Source organism: Parasteatoda tepidariorum, chromosome 5 (assembly GCF_043381705.1).
Source record: "Parasteatoda tepidariorum isolate YZ-2023 chromosome 5, CAS_Ptep_4.0, whole genome shotgun sequence".
Taxonomy (NCBI): domain Eukaryota; kingdom Metazoa; phylum Arthropoda; class Arachnida; order Araneae; family Theridiidae; genus Parasteatoda; species Parasteatoda tepidariorum.
The window spans coordinates 15,945,113-15,960,218 of NC_092208.1; the positions used below are offsets into that span (position 1 = coordinate 15,945,113).

Below are 15,106 nucleotides of genomic sequence, written 5' to 3' on the forward strand. Positions count from 1 at the left end.
TGCAGTAAGTTTTCAAATTTTTAAAAATTGAGACCACGATTTTTTTTTATTTTCACAAAATTGTGGTCTTCAACTTGATATGTGCTATTTTCATAATTAGTATAGAAGAGACTAAACATAATTCTTGAATGATTTACAAACTCACAACTTTTATTGAAAAAAATAATTGTTATTTACTAAAAATAATTACTTCAAATGACAAGAGCCTTTGCAGAATTGCCTTAACTATCAAATCAAATTATTAAAAACTTAAGACTTTGTTAAGAACTAGCCTCCTTACTTCATTAGGTAAATTTTTAAAAGGTGAAGCATATCTATTGTGTTAGTCAACCATAAATAAAAAATTGGAGATTGATATTGAATTCAAATAACTTAAAGTATCAAATTAATTTATTTTTGTTTTTTTCTATTTCTTTATCAATAAATAATTTGTGATTAGGGTTGTTGAGGAAATGTTTTTTTGTCCCACACAATTGACAAGTCACTTCAGTGTGCTTTCCTCTTCCATTCTTTTTATCTGGAAAGATCAAAGGCAAGCAATTAGAATAAATTTTAAAAAGGATTAATTAAAACAGTTAAATTACTTAAATGATAAACATAATTAGAATAGTAATATTTTACAGTGCATTGTTAACATAAGTAGAACATATTTTACAGTAAATAAATCTACTTTTTGAACCCCTGAATTGTAATGAAAATTGGGAGAAATCGATTTTACACCACTAATACATGAACTCTAAAGCTTTTCTTGATAATTTACAAATGAGGAAAATAATTTGTTCCTTTTCACTTTTAAATCATTTACAAGAGCTACATCACTTTAATAAACTATTCAGTTCTGTCTACAATTTTCAGTCAGTATTATGTGTATACTTAAGCTTTTCATGATCAGTAATGCCGATAAGAGGAAGAAGATAATTCTCCTCTCTGCACTTTTAATCAATTAAAAGAACAGCATGTTAATTTTAGAGCAATTTTTCCATGCATTTTTATTCCATATTTCTACCTAAATTGCTCAAATCTTTCATGATTTCAGTAATTTGTGATGATTTATTTGAATTTACTCCTGAAAAGTACTTTTTAGAATTTTTTTTGACAATAAGAGGTTTTGACTAGAGCCTTGAATAACATTATGAATTCTAAACAAAAAACTAATAATACATTTTGAACATTATTAAATGAAAGAAAAAATTTATTGAACCATTAAAAGTTATTATTATTGAGAAAGTTATTTAAAGTTATGTCTCACCTTTAAGTGTTTTTATATAAATAAAGTTGCACAGCTCTATTGTAAGAAAAACAGAATCTTAATGAATAACAAAACATATTTTCGGCAGAAAATGTTCAATTAAATTTTATTACTAATGAAAATTTCTCAAAAATACCACAAGTTTTTAATGATTTTTCAAAGCATTTTTTTTCTCATCTTACTTTCCAGAAGACTCAAATCAGGATGCTAAAACTGATATTTATGTTTAAAAACCTACTTAAAAACGAGATTGAGAAAGTAGTGTGATAACTTTTTCAACATAAGTCTTACAAACAAATAAACTATGTACAGTGCACAAAGAAAAAAAAACGGACGACCCAGAATAACTTTTGATCTAATGATCAGATATTCACATTCTAAGACTCAATCTTAATGGCTTGTAGGGGTGACCTCAAATATGCCAATTAATAAGTGTAGAGGATATTTTAAGTTAGGAAATCAGACACGAAAACATACTTTCTCTGAATAAACATAACTTTTCTTCAACTGACTCGGATTTCTGAGCCCCAAAACATATGTGGTAACCGCAATCCAATCTGGACGATCCAAAGCTTGGAACCCTTAATGTAATTATACTTTTTGCATATTTTGTTATATCCCGAGAACTTTTTATGCAAATGGAAAAAATTTTACACACAATTTTAAAATTCACTTATCCAAAGATAATTCCATGCAAAAAATAACTTTCAATAAATATTTATTATTTTTCATTTCTTTATTTAAAAATGGCGAAAAAATTTTTGAATCGTAAGGTATAAATTTTTTTGCAATCTTTCAAAAAATGTAACTTTCTATGATAAAGAGAAAATTTGAGCCAAATTACTCAAGTAGTTCCTGAGAAACTGAATTTCAAGTAACTGATTTTTTGAAATTCAATTTCTCCGGAACTATTTGACCAATTTCACTCTCAAATTTTGTATAAAAAATTTACTAAAAGTTATTATTTGCATAAAATCATCTTTGGATAAAAGAATTTTTTAGTTGTGAAAAAAGTTCTCGTGATATAGCGAAAATCGCAAAAAAGTAAAATTAACATTATGGGGTCCAAACTTTGGAGCACCTACCTGACCCAGCTATTTGGATCATATTTCCCAGATTACGGCTATCCCCTATATTTTGGGGTCAAATAGTCGAATCCACAGAAAAAAGGGTATGTTTATTTGGAAAAAGTACGTTTTTGTGACTGATTTTGTAACTTAAAATATGGTAGGTACTTATTAAATAGCATATTTGAGGTCACCCCCTAGAGCCATTAAGATTAAGTTCTAGAATGTGAATTTCCGATCATTAAATCAAAAGGAATTGAGGGTGGTCCGTTTTCCTTCCTTCTTTTTTTTTTTTTTTTGGAGCACCTGAAAATATGTATGTATGTAATTGTAAATATATTTTAAGCATACTTGAAATACTTACTTTTAAGCATCACTTTTGACGTCAAACCTGGTCGCAAAATTAAGTGGCACTTCTTGCAAATATGTCTCTTTATGTGGGGATAGCTAGAAACATATCAGATTAAATATTAAAATGAATAAATCGTAAAAACAGCAAAAAAATAACATTAATGTTATTATTATTACTAATAATATTCGCTTTTGGGCAGAATATTTTTTGAGAATTGTCTTTCAAGGATTAAAAATCTGTCTTTATCTGTTTTTGTTAATTATCAGCATTCACTACCATACAATATGATAGCTCTAATAAAAGTTTTATAAATATTATAAAACTTGTAGCTTGACAACTTTTGTTTTGAAAATTAGCAGTTAAAATTTCAGAATAAATTTAAGTCATGATAGCATTTATTAGCCCTGCATAATCCATTGTCAGTTTCAAGTTTAATATTATTCTAATTAGAAATGATAGTATCGAGATAGGTATGTAAATTGATCGACATTCTCAAAAGCATAAGATTTTATTTGCAATAGAAGAGAGTTGAGTGCTAATTTTGTTTTATTACAATCATAAATTTTTGTTTTCTCATTTATAGTAAGTCCAATGTCTTTGGTTACAGACCTAAATGAAATAAAAATCTCCACATTTGCCTATTTAATTCTGTGATCAGCATACCCTAATAACAGCACACTTTTCTGAAAATGGTGCCCCCAATAATAATTTCAGCATTTCTAATAATTTTTCCAGGGGTATATTAAAAAACATGCATTCAAGGGCATTACCTTGTCTCAATCCTCTTTCAGTAGAGAATTTAGCTAGAACTACTCTAAGTGCAAGTATAAATAAGTGAACAAAAATGTTAAAATTTTCAATAAGGAGGGAAATTTTTAACTTCTCTCCTAACTAAGTAATTGAAGTAATTATTTTAAATATTGCAGAACATGTATTTTGGCAGTTCTGAATCCAAATTTATTAAACAAAAAAATAAGATACTTATTTATAGATAGTAATTTTTGTGGGAATTTTTAACTAATCTGTATACTTCTAGCTGATTCAATAAGAAAAAACCAAACTTAAAAAAATTAGGGGGAGGGTCAACTGCATGCGAGAAGGAAAAAAAATACATCAGAAAAGGGGAAAAATCTTGAATATAAATGTCATTATATATGCCCAAAACATTTTGACTCTTTTTCAAACAAACATCACCCTTTTATAATAAATTTGAGGTTAATTGAAACAATCTCAAGTATTTTCCAACCAGCTGGACCAGATTTTTAGGCTTATTGCAGTGAGTTAATATACCTTTACTACTGTGGGATTGCAAAAAGAACAAAAGCGCTTTCCGGAAAAGTTTCATAGAAAGTATCTTGACAACTTTCCCCCCCCCCCACTGATAATGCTATAAACGCTAAAATAGAATTTATTTTTGAAAAAAAAAAACTTTTTTTTGCAAAAGGTAGCTGATTAAAAGTGGAAAAGATATAAAAGACTCAACTTTGAATTATTTGTCGCTTAAGTTGATTTTACTGAGCAATTTTTTTAAAGGCATGAAGGCTTATTGCCAAAAACCTCTAATAAGGCAATTTATTTTTCATAAATTGTTATTATATTTTCTGAATAAATAAAGCAAATTAAGCAATGCTTGATATTTCTAATTAGCCTACCTGACAGGTATGTTGGCTTATTATAAGATACCTGTCAATCAGCTTGGTACATTGCAAAATGCAGGCAAAAAGTGGAAAGAACTAGATTTTTCAATTAACTTAGAAAATTGCTATTTTTTATTTATTGCAAGTAAAAGAACCAGACAAGAAGCTCTTTCATAATTACAACAACACAAACAGCCCAGATGGGAATATCCTTTATTGTTTTTTTATAGAAATAAAAATCAACAGCAGAGTTGCAATAAACACACAAAAAAATTACGTCCCCCTCTGAACAACTACCATTGAAATGGTTAAGTTATCAAGTACCTGATATCTAAATTTCATTAAGTACCCATACATAAAATAGGCTTCCAAGATTATTTTTAATACATAGACAGCTAAAATTAAATATTTTTGTGAAATAATAAAAATGCATGTGTTACTTACAGTTTACAAAGATTTTTTTTTGCTAGCATCGTGATCATATGTCCATAGGAACAAATTAATCCCGTATTGGAGGGGCAAGCCAGAACTAAAGTATAACCAGCCTGTTTTTAAAAAATAAAAAGAAAAGACATAATTTTTTTTTTTTAAACTGAAATAATAAAAAAATTTGATAAATGCAATTTATGACTATTAAAAAGCCATAAATAAATACAAGTAAAAAAATAAGAATAATAATGGATCATGTTTTGATACAAATTAAACTTTAAAAAATATATAATTAAAAGGGGGATATTTCGATGTCATGAACTGTCAAGCCGATTCGTCACCAAGGCCCCAAAAAGATTTGAAACTTGCAAAATTTTTAAAAAAAAAAAAAGTGTAGAGATTGGCCTAGGAGTGGCTATGAGTTGGTCCCCTTCTGTGATGTGTTTCTCAGTGATTTGCTGGTCACTTCCCAGTGTTTATAAGCGTAAATCACAATTTGGAGTACATTAAGCTGAAAGCATATTGTTTCAAATGATTTATTATAATTAAACAAATACATTTGTAGCATCAATATTTTAAAATTTCAGCATGTAACAAAACATATTACTAAACATATGAAATTATAAATTATGATTATAATTCCAACTTTAAATATATTCATTATAGTGATTAACAGAATATTTTCAACATAAAAATTTCACTACTTCATATTACTCACCATAATAAAAAATGCAAATTTTAAAAAAACTGACAGAATGACACAAATGAGAAGATTTTTATATTGTGATCTGCAGCAGAATAATTGTGGCATATCAGATAATGGATCTTGAGAAATTAAATATATATATATCACAAAGGTACCGACTTGAAGGATAATCTCTACAGTTTTTTCTTTTAAAAAATTTGCAAGTTTAAAATCTATTTGGCAGCTTGGTGATTGTAGTTTATGTGACAGATTGCAAAACAGAAATATCCCCTGAATAAGAGATTAAAAAAATAGAATAAATGGGGAGGGGGAAACTAGCATCAATTTATTATACTATTAATATTTTAAAAAAGCAGATGAATTTTTAAAAAATTTCTACTATTTTAAAAAGAATTTTAAGCTGATTTTCTTCCTCAGAAACGTTATCCTCCTTCCATAACGAGCAAATGGATATCTTTACCAACTTGCGTAGTTATAATAATCCTCTACTTATAATTAGAACGTTTTTTCATAATTATTCATTATAATCCTTCTATTACATTATAAAATCCTTCTGTTCACATACCATGCATTATATCTAATTTGACAGGTTAAAATATATCAATATCTGGTAGATAAAATATATCAATAAATAATTATTTTACTGAATTATGAGATTAATAGATATTAATGTAATACATTCTAAAACCAAACCTCAAAAAGATAACACAAGCGTTCGTAAATGTCCTTTCTTTCTCGCTTTCCCTCGCCTTTTGATTTTTGACCCTTTCCCATTTGTAAAATTTATAAATTCAAGAATTCTCTATAACTAGTCCTTCCATGAAAAGAAATTAAAAATAATTTTTAGTTAATAACTGCTGTGACTTTCGATTTTTTTTAAAAATTATGAGTTAAATTTCATTTATAAAAAAATAATAATCAATTATGGAAAACATGTCTATCATGATTTGTTTGTTTTCATTTTTAAATAATGTTTTTACGATCATGATACGTTTCCGGCGATCTATTTCTGCAGATTTGGGTTGCGTCAATTAACTCTCAAATATCCTATCAATATACACACCAATTAGAGTCAAGCTCGCATCTCCGAATTAACATATCATAATCTCCTCGCCACCTCAGTCAATAGTGAAAACTGAAAAGAACTGAAACAAAACTGTTTTTCGCACACTTTACAAAAAGTACAGAAAATATGGTTCGGGTTTCTAGTGAGGCACATAATTTCTAAATCATTGTTAAAACTATTGCTTCTTGAATTATGGAAGAAAAACCATTTCGTGTGCTATTAGACTTTTCAGAAGCTNTTTATTAAACGAAATGTAAAGTAGCCTTGTAATTTTGAACCCAATCCAGAAGACAAGGGAACTCCTGGATCAAGCATTAAAAGAAATTTGCCTTCATGGAGGACTTTTTGATGGAACTAATCCGCACTTGAGTTACATGGAGAGGAAGATCACGAGAACTTCCCACGGTTAGCCTGACTGAAAGGGGACTCTAACGCATGATCCGTCTTCCACTTAGGATATTTCACGTCAGCACTGTGGTCGGTGCAAGACGGATGCGGAATTCGTATCGACCAGCCATTGCTGAAATTCAAATCCGGGTCACTTCATTGGAAGACGAACGCTCTATCCCCTGAGCTATCTCGATTCTTTTAAATATAGATCATTTTTTTTAAATAACTGATGAATCCGGAAAATGATGTTGATATACGATGGCTAAGTCGCAATTATAGAGCTTTAAAAAATGATTGCTCAAAAACTGAAAATCCATAAAATGTTCCGTTTTAGGGAATAAGAGAAATCTTAGTAATTGTAATTGATATATTAAATAGGTCGCACGATTACCACTAAGAACAAAGGGGAAAATGTCTACTTTTAATTAATGCATACTTGAGCCAAAAATAGATAAAAGGACAGGATGTGAATTTAAAAGTTAGAGAAAGCTTTTTGTTTTGAATATTAAATTAAGAAAAGGATAAAGATTAAAGGAAGCCTTTTATGTTACATATATATAACTAAATTTTAAAAAAAAAAAAAAAATGTTCTTTCCCATTACACTTATGATTGTAACATCCATGGAATAAAGTCTTGTAACCCAGTAGTAGAAGTCTTCCGTCTGGGAATGAAAACAGGGTGCCACAAATGTCTGTACACAACAGATATTTTTCTAATGTGCAAGAACCGATTAGGACAATAGGATTGATGGTTAAACACCTAGTAAAACCATAGCTGACTTTCAGTGAAATTTGCCATACAAGGGTGAGCTTTGCCACAGAGCAACATAGCTGAAGTTGCATCATCTCTACCTGTTCTTGCACATGAAAAAGTTACACTTTTTTACAAACTGAGATGTGCAGGTAGAAATACCACACTTGCTGTGATACTAAATTACATTAACTTGACCCCACTGTACTGCATGTATTAGAAAGCCAGCAGTTCTTATGTTTAGAAAGTGGATGTAACTTTTGCAATAAACCTTTTAAAGTAATTTATTTGCAAATGAGCCATTTTAAAAATGTTTGAATAACCCTTGTATATAATTAAATATTTTAGGTTATGAGACTCTGACATTACAGCACTGATATTAATTAGTTGATTACAATTTAAACAGAACAGAGGACTTTAATACAAATGATTAAAAAAAAAGAACTAGAACTTAACAAACAAAAAACTGGCTTTCATTCTCAATAATAATTTTTAAAACTGTTTCTCATCTCTACTGGAATTACTCTAACATCAAGTGTTCTTTAAAACTCTTTTACAAAATAAAAAACCCAATTGGAATATCACAGCAAAGCCTAAACTTATTCAAACTCTGCATAATATCTTACTAAATAGAATTGTCTAGACTTAAAAATTTAGAAATAGCAAGAGAATTTGAAAAATTACTTTTTAAAAAAAAATCTCCAGTTTGGTACATTTTTTATCTTCTAAAAAAATTGCTAATTTGTTAAGAGTTTAAACAATGCAGTAAATTTTCAAATTTTTAAAAATTTCGACCACAATTTTTTTTTATTTTCACAAAATTGTGGTCTTTAACTTGACATGCAATTTTCATAATTGGTATAGAAGACTCTAAACATAATTCTTGAATGATTTACAAACTTACAACTTTTATGGAAAAAAAATAATTGTTATTTACTAAAAATAATTACTTCAAATAACAACAGAGCCTCTGAAGAATCACCTTAACTATCAAATAGAATCATAAGAAACTTAAGACTTTATCAAGAACTAGCCTTCATACTTCATTAGGTTAATTTTTAGAAGGTGGGGCATATTTATTGTGTTAGTCAACCATAAATGAAATATTGGAAATTGATATTGAATTCAAATAACTTGAAGTATCAAATTAATTTATTTTTATTTTTTTCTATTTCTTTATCGATAAATAATTTGTGATTAGGATTGTTGAGGAAACGTTTTTTTGTCCCACACAATTGACAAGTCACTTCAGTGTGTTTTCCTCTTCCATTCTTTTTATCTGGAAAGATCAAAGACAAGCAATTAGAATAAATTTTAAAAAAGATGAATTAAAACAGTTAAATTACTTAAATGAGAAACATAATTAGAATAGTAAGATTTTACAGTACATTGTTAACATAAATAGAACATATTTTACAGTAAATAAATCTACTTTTTGAACCCTTGAATTGCTATGAAAATTGTAAGAAATACATGAAGACAAAGATTCCCCAAAATGTAGCTCATAATGCAACATTTTTAAAAGAATTACAAATTTAATAAAAGTAATTCTATTGTAACACAGGCTTTGTAGTGCACCAAAGAAAAAAAATAAGACATTTTTTAGAATAGTATACATATATACCATACTACTTTAAAAGTAAATTTTACAGTAAAAAAGTAACGAAACATATTATGTTCTAAACAAAGTAATTATGAAATTAAGTTATTAATGACATTTTATCAGCATTGAAAAATTTATAGTAGTTTCAAATCAATACATGGAAAACTTTAATAGTACTGTTGCATCAAAATATATAAACAGAATCAATAAGTAAATATACCAATATATGTCATTAAAATTCGTAATTTTGAAGAGAGGTTTCAATACTCTTTAAATGAAAACACAGTGAATGTGCCCCTTAAAATTTTTAAATAAAAATAATTTTAGTAGCTCCATCTAAGCAAGTCAGTTAAAATAATTGATAATCGGAACTATAAGGCTTTTCTTAATAATTTACAAATGAGGAATGTAATTTGTCCTTTTGCATTTTTAAATCATTTACAAGCACAGCATCACTTTAATAAACCATTCAGTTCTGTCTAAAATTTTCAGTCAGTATTATGTGTATACTTAAGCTTTTCGTGATCAGTAATGCTTAAAAGAGGAAGATAATTCACCTCTGTGCGCTTGAAAACCATTTAAAAGAACAGTATGTTAATTTTAGAGCTAGTTAATTTTTCCATTTATTTTTATTCCATATTTCTACCCAAGTTGTTCAAATCTTTTATAATTTCAGTAATTTGTGAAAATTTAATTTACTCTTGAAAAGTACTTTTTTATAAAAAAATTGACGTCAGGCGTTTTTTACTAGAGCCCTTAATAACATTATGAATTCTAATCAAAAAAAAACTAATAATAAATTTTGAACATTATTAAATGGAAGAAAAATTTATAGAACCATTAAAAGTTATTGTTATTGAGAAAGTTATTAAAAGTTACACCTCACCTTTAAGAGTTTTTTATATAAATAAAATCGTACAGCTATTGTAAGAAAAACAGAACCTTAATGAATAACAAAACATTTTTTTCAGCAGAGAATGCTCAATTACATTCTATTACTATTGAAAATTACTTGTTTTTTGTCATCTTACTTTCCAGAAGACTAAAATCAGAATATTAAAACTGATATTTATGTTTAAAAACCTATTTAAAAACAAGATTGAGAAAGTAGTGCAATAACTATTTCGATAGAAGTCTTACAAACTGATAAACTATGTACAGTGCACAAAGAAGAAAAAAAGGACCACCCAGAATAACTCTTGAATGATCAGATATTCACGTTCTAGGACTCAATCTTAATGGCTTGAGGGGGTGACGTGAAATATGCTAAGTAGTAAGTGTAGATAATATTTTAAGTTATGAAATCAGATACGAAAACATACCTTCTCTGAATTACATTTTTTCAGAAGGCCACGAATTTCTGAGCTTGCAAGGTTCATTTTCATTATTGACGATATTAACGATCATTTCATGGGATGTTAGATTTTGCTTTTCCGAGTGTTTCGAAGATAAAATTTAGATTTATTTTTCGGCGGTATTTTTAAAAATAAAAAATAAACTAGAACAAAAAAATCCTTACAATATTTGATAACTCGGTTAAAGCGGAAACTCAGATAACCGGGACTCGGATTATCGGGACTCTACTGTATATACGTTTTTCAATTCACTTAAAAGTTCACGAGATATAGAGAAAATTGCAAAAAAGTAAAATTAACATGAAGAGGTCCAAACTATAGAGCACCTACCTGACCCAACTATTTGAACAATATTTCCCAGATTACGGCTATCCCCTATATTTTTGGGGTCAAAAAGCCGAATCCATGGAAAAAAGGGCATGTTTATTCAGCGAAAGTATGTTTTCATGACTGATTTTGTAACTTAAAATACGGTCTGTACTTATTAAATAGCATATCTGAGGTCACCCCCTCGAGACATTAAGATTGAGTGCTAGGATGTGAATTTCCGATCAGTAAAACAAAAGTTATTAAGGGTAATACGTTTCTTCTTCTTTTTTCTTTTTTTTCTTTGGAGCACTGTAAATATGTATGTAAATATATATTTTAAGCATACTTGGAATACTTACTTTTAAGCATCACTTTTGACGTCAAACCTGGTCGCAAAATTAAATGGCACTTCTTGCAAATATGTCTCTTTATGTGGGGATAGCTAGAAACATTTCAGATTAAATATTAAAATGTATGAATCACAAACACAACAAAAAATAACATTAATTATATTATTATTACTAATAATATTCGTTATTGGGCCAAATATTTTTTGAGAATTTTTCTTTCAAGGACTAAAAATCTGTCTTTATCTGTTTTTGTTAATTATCAGCATTCACTACCATACAATATGATAGCTCTATTAAAAGTTGTATAAATATTATATTTGTTTTGAAAATTAGCAGTTAAAATTTCAAAATAAATTTAAGTCACGGTAGCATTTATTTGCCCTGCATAATCCATTGTCAGTTTCAAGTTTAATATTATTCTAATTAGAAATGATAGTATCGAGATAGGTATGTAAATTGATCGACATTCTCAAAAGCATAAGATTTTATTTGCAATAGAAGAGAGTTGAGTGCTAATTTTGTTTTATTACAATCATAAATTTTTGTTTTCTCATTTATAGTAAGTCCAATGTCTTTGGTTACAGACCTAAATGAAATAAAAATCTCCACATTTGCCTATTTAGTTCTGTGATCAGCATACCCTAATAACAGCACACTTTTCTGAAAATGGTGCCCCCAATAATAATTTCAGCATTTCTAATAATTTTTCCAGGGGTATATTAAAAAACATGCATTCAAGGGCATTACCTTGTCTCAATCCTCTTTCAGTAGAGAATTTAGCTAGAACTACTCTAAGTGCAAGTATAAATAAGTGAACAAAAATGTTAAAATTTTCAATAAGGAGGGAAATTTTTAACTTCTCTCCTAACTAAGTAATTGAAGTAATTATTTTAAATATTGCAGAACATGTATTTTGGCAGTTCTGAATCCAAATTTATTAAACAAAAAAATAAGATACTTATTTATAGATAGTAATTTTTGTGGGAATTTTTAACTAATCTGTATACTTCTAGCTGATTCAATAAGAAAAAACCAAACTTAAAAAAATTAGGGGGAGGGTCAACTGCATGCGAGAAGGAAAAAAAATACATCAGAAAAGGGGAAAAATCTTGAATATAAATGTCATTATATATGCCCAAAACATTTTGACTCTTTTTCAAACAAACATCACCCTTTTATAATAAATTTGAGGTTAATTGAAACAATCTCAAGTATTTTCCAACCAGCTGGACCAGATTTTTAGGCTTATTGCAGTGAGTTAATATACCTTTACTACTGTGGGATTGCAAAAAGAACAAAAGCGCTTTCCGGAAAAGTTTCATAGAAAGTATCTTGACAACTTTCCCCCCCCCCCACTGATAATGCTATAAACGCTAAAATAGAATTTATTTTTGAAAAAAAAAAACTTTTTTTTGCAAAAGGTAGCTGATTAAAAGTGGAAAAGATATAAAAGACTCAACTTTGAATTATTTGTCGCTTAAGTTGATTTTACTGAGCAATTTTTTTAAAGGCATGAAGGCTTATTGCCAAAAACCTCTAATAAGGCAATTTATTTTTCATAAATTGTTATTATATTTTCTGAATAAATAAAGCAAATTAAGCAATGCTTGATATTTCTAATTAGCCTACCTGACAGGTATGTTGGCTTATTATAAGATACCTGTCAATCAGCTTGGTACATTGCAAAATGCAGGCAAAAAGTGGAAAGAACTAGATTTTTCAATTAACTTAGAAAATTGCTATTTTTTATTTATTGCAAGTAAAAGAACCAGACAAGAAGCTCTTTCATAATTACAACAACACAAACAGCCCAGATGGGAATATCCTTTATTGTTTTTTTATAGAAATAAAAATCAACAGCAGAGTTGCAATAAACACACAAAAAAATTACGTCCCCCTCTGAACAACTACCATTGAAATGGTTAAGTTATCAAGTACCTGATATCTAAATTTCATTAAGTACCCATACATAAAATAGGCTTCCAAGATTATTTTTAATACATAGACAGCTAAAATTAAATATTTTTGTGAAATAATAAAAATGCATGTGTTACTTACAGTTTACAAAGATTTTTTTTTGCTAGCATCGTGATCATATGTCCATAGGAACAAATTAATCCCGTATTGGAGGGGCAAGCCAGAACTAAAGTATAACCAGCCTGTTTTTAAAAAATAAAAAGAAAAGACATAATTTTTTTTTTTTAAACTGAAATAATAAAAAAATTTGATAAATGCAATTTATGACTATTAAAAAGCCATAAATAAATACAAGTAAAAAAATAAGAATAATAATGGATCATGTTTTGATACAAATTAAACTTTAAAAAATATATAATTAAAAGGGGGATATTTCGATGTCATGAACTGTCAAGCCGATTCGTCACCAAGGCCCCAAAAAGATTTGAAACTTGCAAAATTTTTAAAAAAAAAAAAAGTGTAGAGATTGGCCTAGGAGTGGCTATGAGTTGGTCCCCTTCTGTGATGTGTTTCTCAGTGATTTGCTGGTCACTTCCCAGTGTTTATAAGCGTAAATCACAATTTGGAGTACATTAAGCTGAAAGCATATTGTTTCAAATGATTTATTATAATTAAACAAATACATTTGTAGCATCAATATTTTAAAATTTCAGCATGTAACAAAACATATTACTAAACATATGAAATTATAAATTATGATTATAATTCCAACTTTAAATATATTCATTATAGTGATTAACAGAATATTTTCAACATAAAAATTTCACTACTTCATATTACTCACCATAATAAAAAATGCAAATTTTAAAAAAACTGACAGAATGACACAAATGAGAAGATTTTTATATTGTGATCTGCAGCAGAATAATTGTGGCATATCAGATAATGGATCTTGAGAAATTAAATATATATATATCACAAAGGTACCGACTTGAAGGATAATCTCTACAGTTTTTTCTTTTAAAAAATTTGCAAGTTTAAAATCTATTTGGCAGCTTGGTGATTGTAGTTTATGTGACAGATTGCAAAACAGAAATATCCCCTGAATAAGAGATTAAAAAAATAGAATAAATGGGGAGGGGGAAACTAGCATCAATTTATTATACTATTAATATTTTAAAAAAGCAGATGAATTTTTAAAAAATTTCTACTATTTTAAAAAGAATTTTAAGCTGATTTTCTTCCTCAGAAACGTTATCCTCCTTCCATAACGAGCAAATGGATATCTTTACCAACTTGCGTAGTTATAATAATCCTCTACTTATAATTAGAACGTTTTTTCATAATTATTCATTATAATCCTTCTATTACATTATAAAATCCTTCTGTTCACATACCATGCATTATATCTAATTTGACAGGTTAAAATATATCAATATCTGGTAGATAAAATATATCAATAAATAATTATTTTACTGAATTATGAGATTAATAGATATTAATGTAATACATTCTAAAACCAAACCTCAAAAAGATAACACAAGCGTTCGTAAATGTCCTTTCTTTCTCGCTTTCCCTCGCCTTTTGATTTTTGACCCTTTCCCATTTGTAAAATTTATAAATTCAAGAATTCTCTATAACTAGTCCTTCCATGAAAAGAAATTAAAAATAATTTTTAGTTAATAACTGCTGTGACTTTCGATTTTTTTTAAAAATTATGAGTTAAATTTCATTTATAAAAAAATAATAATCAATTATGGAAAACATGTCTATCATGATTTGTTTGTTTTCATTTTTAAATAATGTTTTTACGATCATGATACGTTTCCGGCGATCTATTTCTGCAGATTTGGGTTGCGTCAATTAACTCTCAAATATCCTATCAATATACACACCAATTAGAGTCAAGCTCGCATCTCCGAATT

General features: G+C 28.1%; 2 protein-coding genes across 2 annotated transcripts; both read right to left on the bottom strand.

Moving 5' to 3' along the window:
* Positions 1-372: 372 nt before the first annotated feature.
* On the bottom strand, positions 373-6,434 carry LOC107442681 (ribonuclease P protein subunit p21). The gene is made up of 4 exons (XM_016056310.3): positions 6,134-6,434; positions 4,750-4,850; positions 2,681-2,763; positions 373-517 (listed from the first exon to the last, which is right to left on the bottom strand). The coding sequence occupies exons 1-4, from the start codon at positions 6,212-6,214 to the stop codon at positions 381-383; spliced, it is 402 nt and encodes a 133-aa protein (XP_015911796.1). The 5' UTR covers positions 6,215-6,434; the 3' UTR covers positions 373-380.
* Positions 6,435-8,781: 2,347 nt separating this feature from the next.
* On the bottom strand, positions 8,782-15,032 carry LOC122268389 (ribonuclease P protein subunit p21). The gene is made up of 4 exons (XM_043052198.2): positions 14,707-15,032; positions 13,323-13,423; positions 11,274-11,356; positions 8,782-8,926 (listed from the first exon to the last, which is right to left on the bottom strand). The coding sequence occupies exons 1-4, from the start codon at positions 14,785-14,787 to the stop codon at positions 8,790-8,792; spliced, it is 402 nt and encodes a 133-aa protein (XP_042908132.1). The 5' UTR covers positions 14,788-15,032; the 3' UTR covers positions 8,782-8,789.
* Between the last annotated feature and the right edge of the window lie 74 nt (positions 15,033-15,106).

What these genes read in the sequence shown, in the direction of transcription:
- LOC107442681 (XM_016056310.3), bottom strand. Translation starts at nt 6,214, where the DNA reads ATGGGAAAGGGTCAAAAATCAAAAGGCGAGGGAAAGCGAGAAAGAAAG. An exon ending in GCTTGTGTTATCTTTTTGAG is followed by an intron (nt 4,851 to 6,133) that starts GTTTGGTTTTAG and finishes TTTTAAAAACAG; the next exon opens with GCTGGTTATACTTTAGTTCT. An exon ending in GTCAAAAGTGATGCTTAAAA is followed by an intron (nt 518 to 2,680) that starts GTAAGTATTTCA and finishes TGATCTTTCCAG; the next exon opens with ATAAAAAGAATGGAAGAGGA.
- LOC122268389 (XM_043052198.2), bottom strand. Translation starts at nt 14,787, where the DNA reads ATGGGAAAGGGTCAAAAATCAAAAGGCGAGGGAAAGCGAGAAAGAAAG. An exon ending in GCTTGTGTTATCTTTTTGAG is followed by an intron (nt 13,424 to 14,706) that starts GTTTGGTTTTAG and finishes TTTTAAAAACAG; the next exon opens with GCTGGTTATACTTTAGTTCT. An exon ending in AAAAAAAATCTTTGTAAACT is followed by an intron (nt 11,357 to 13,322) that starts GTAAGTAACACA and finishes AAATGTTTCTAG; the next exon opens with CTATCCCCACATAAAGAGAC.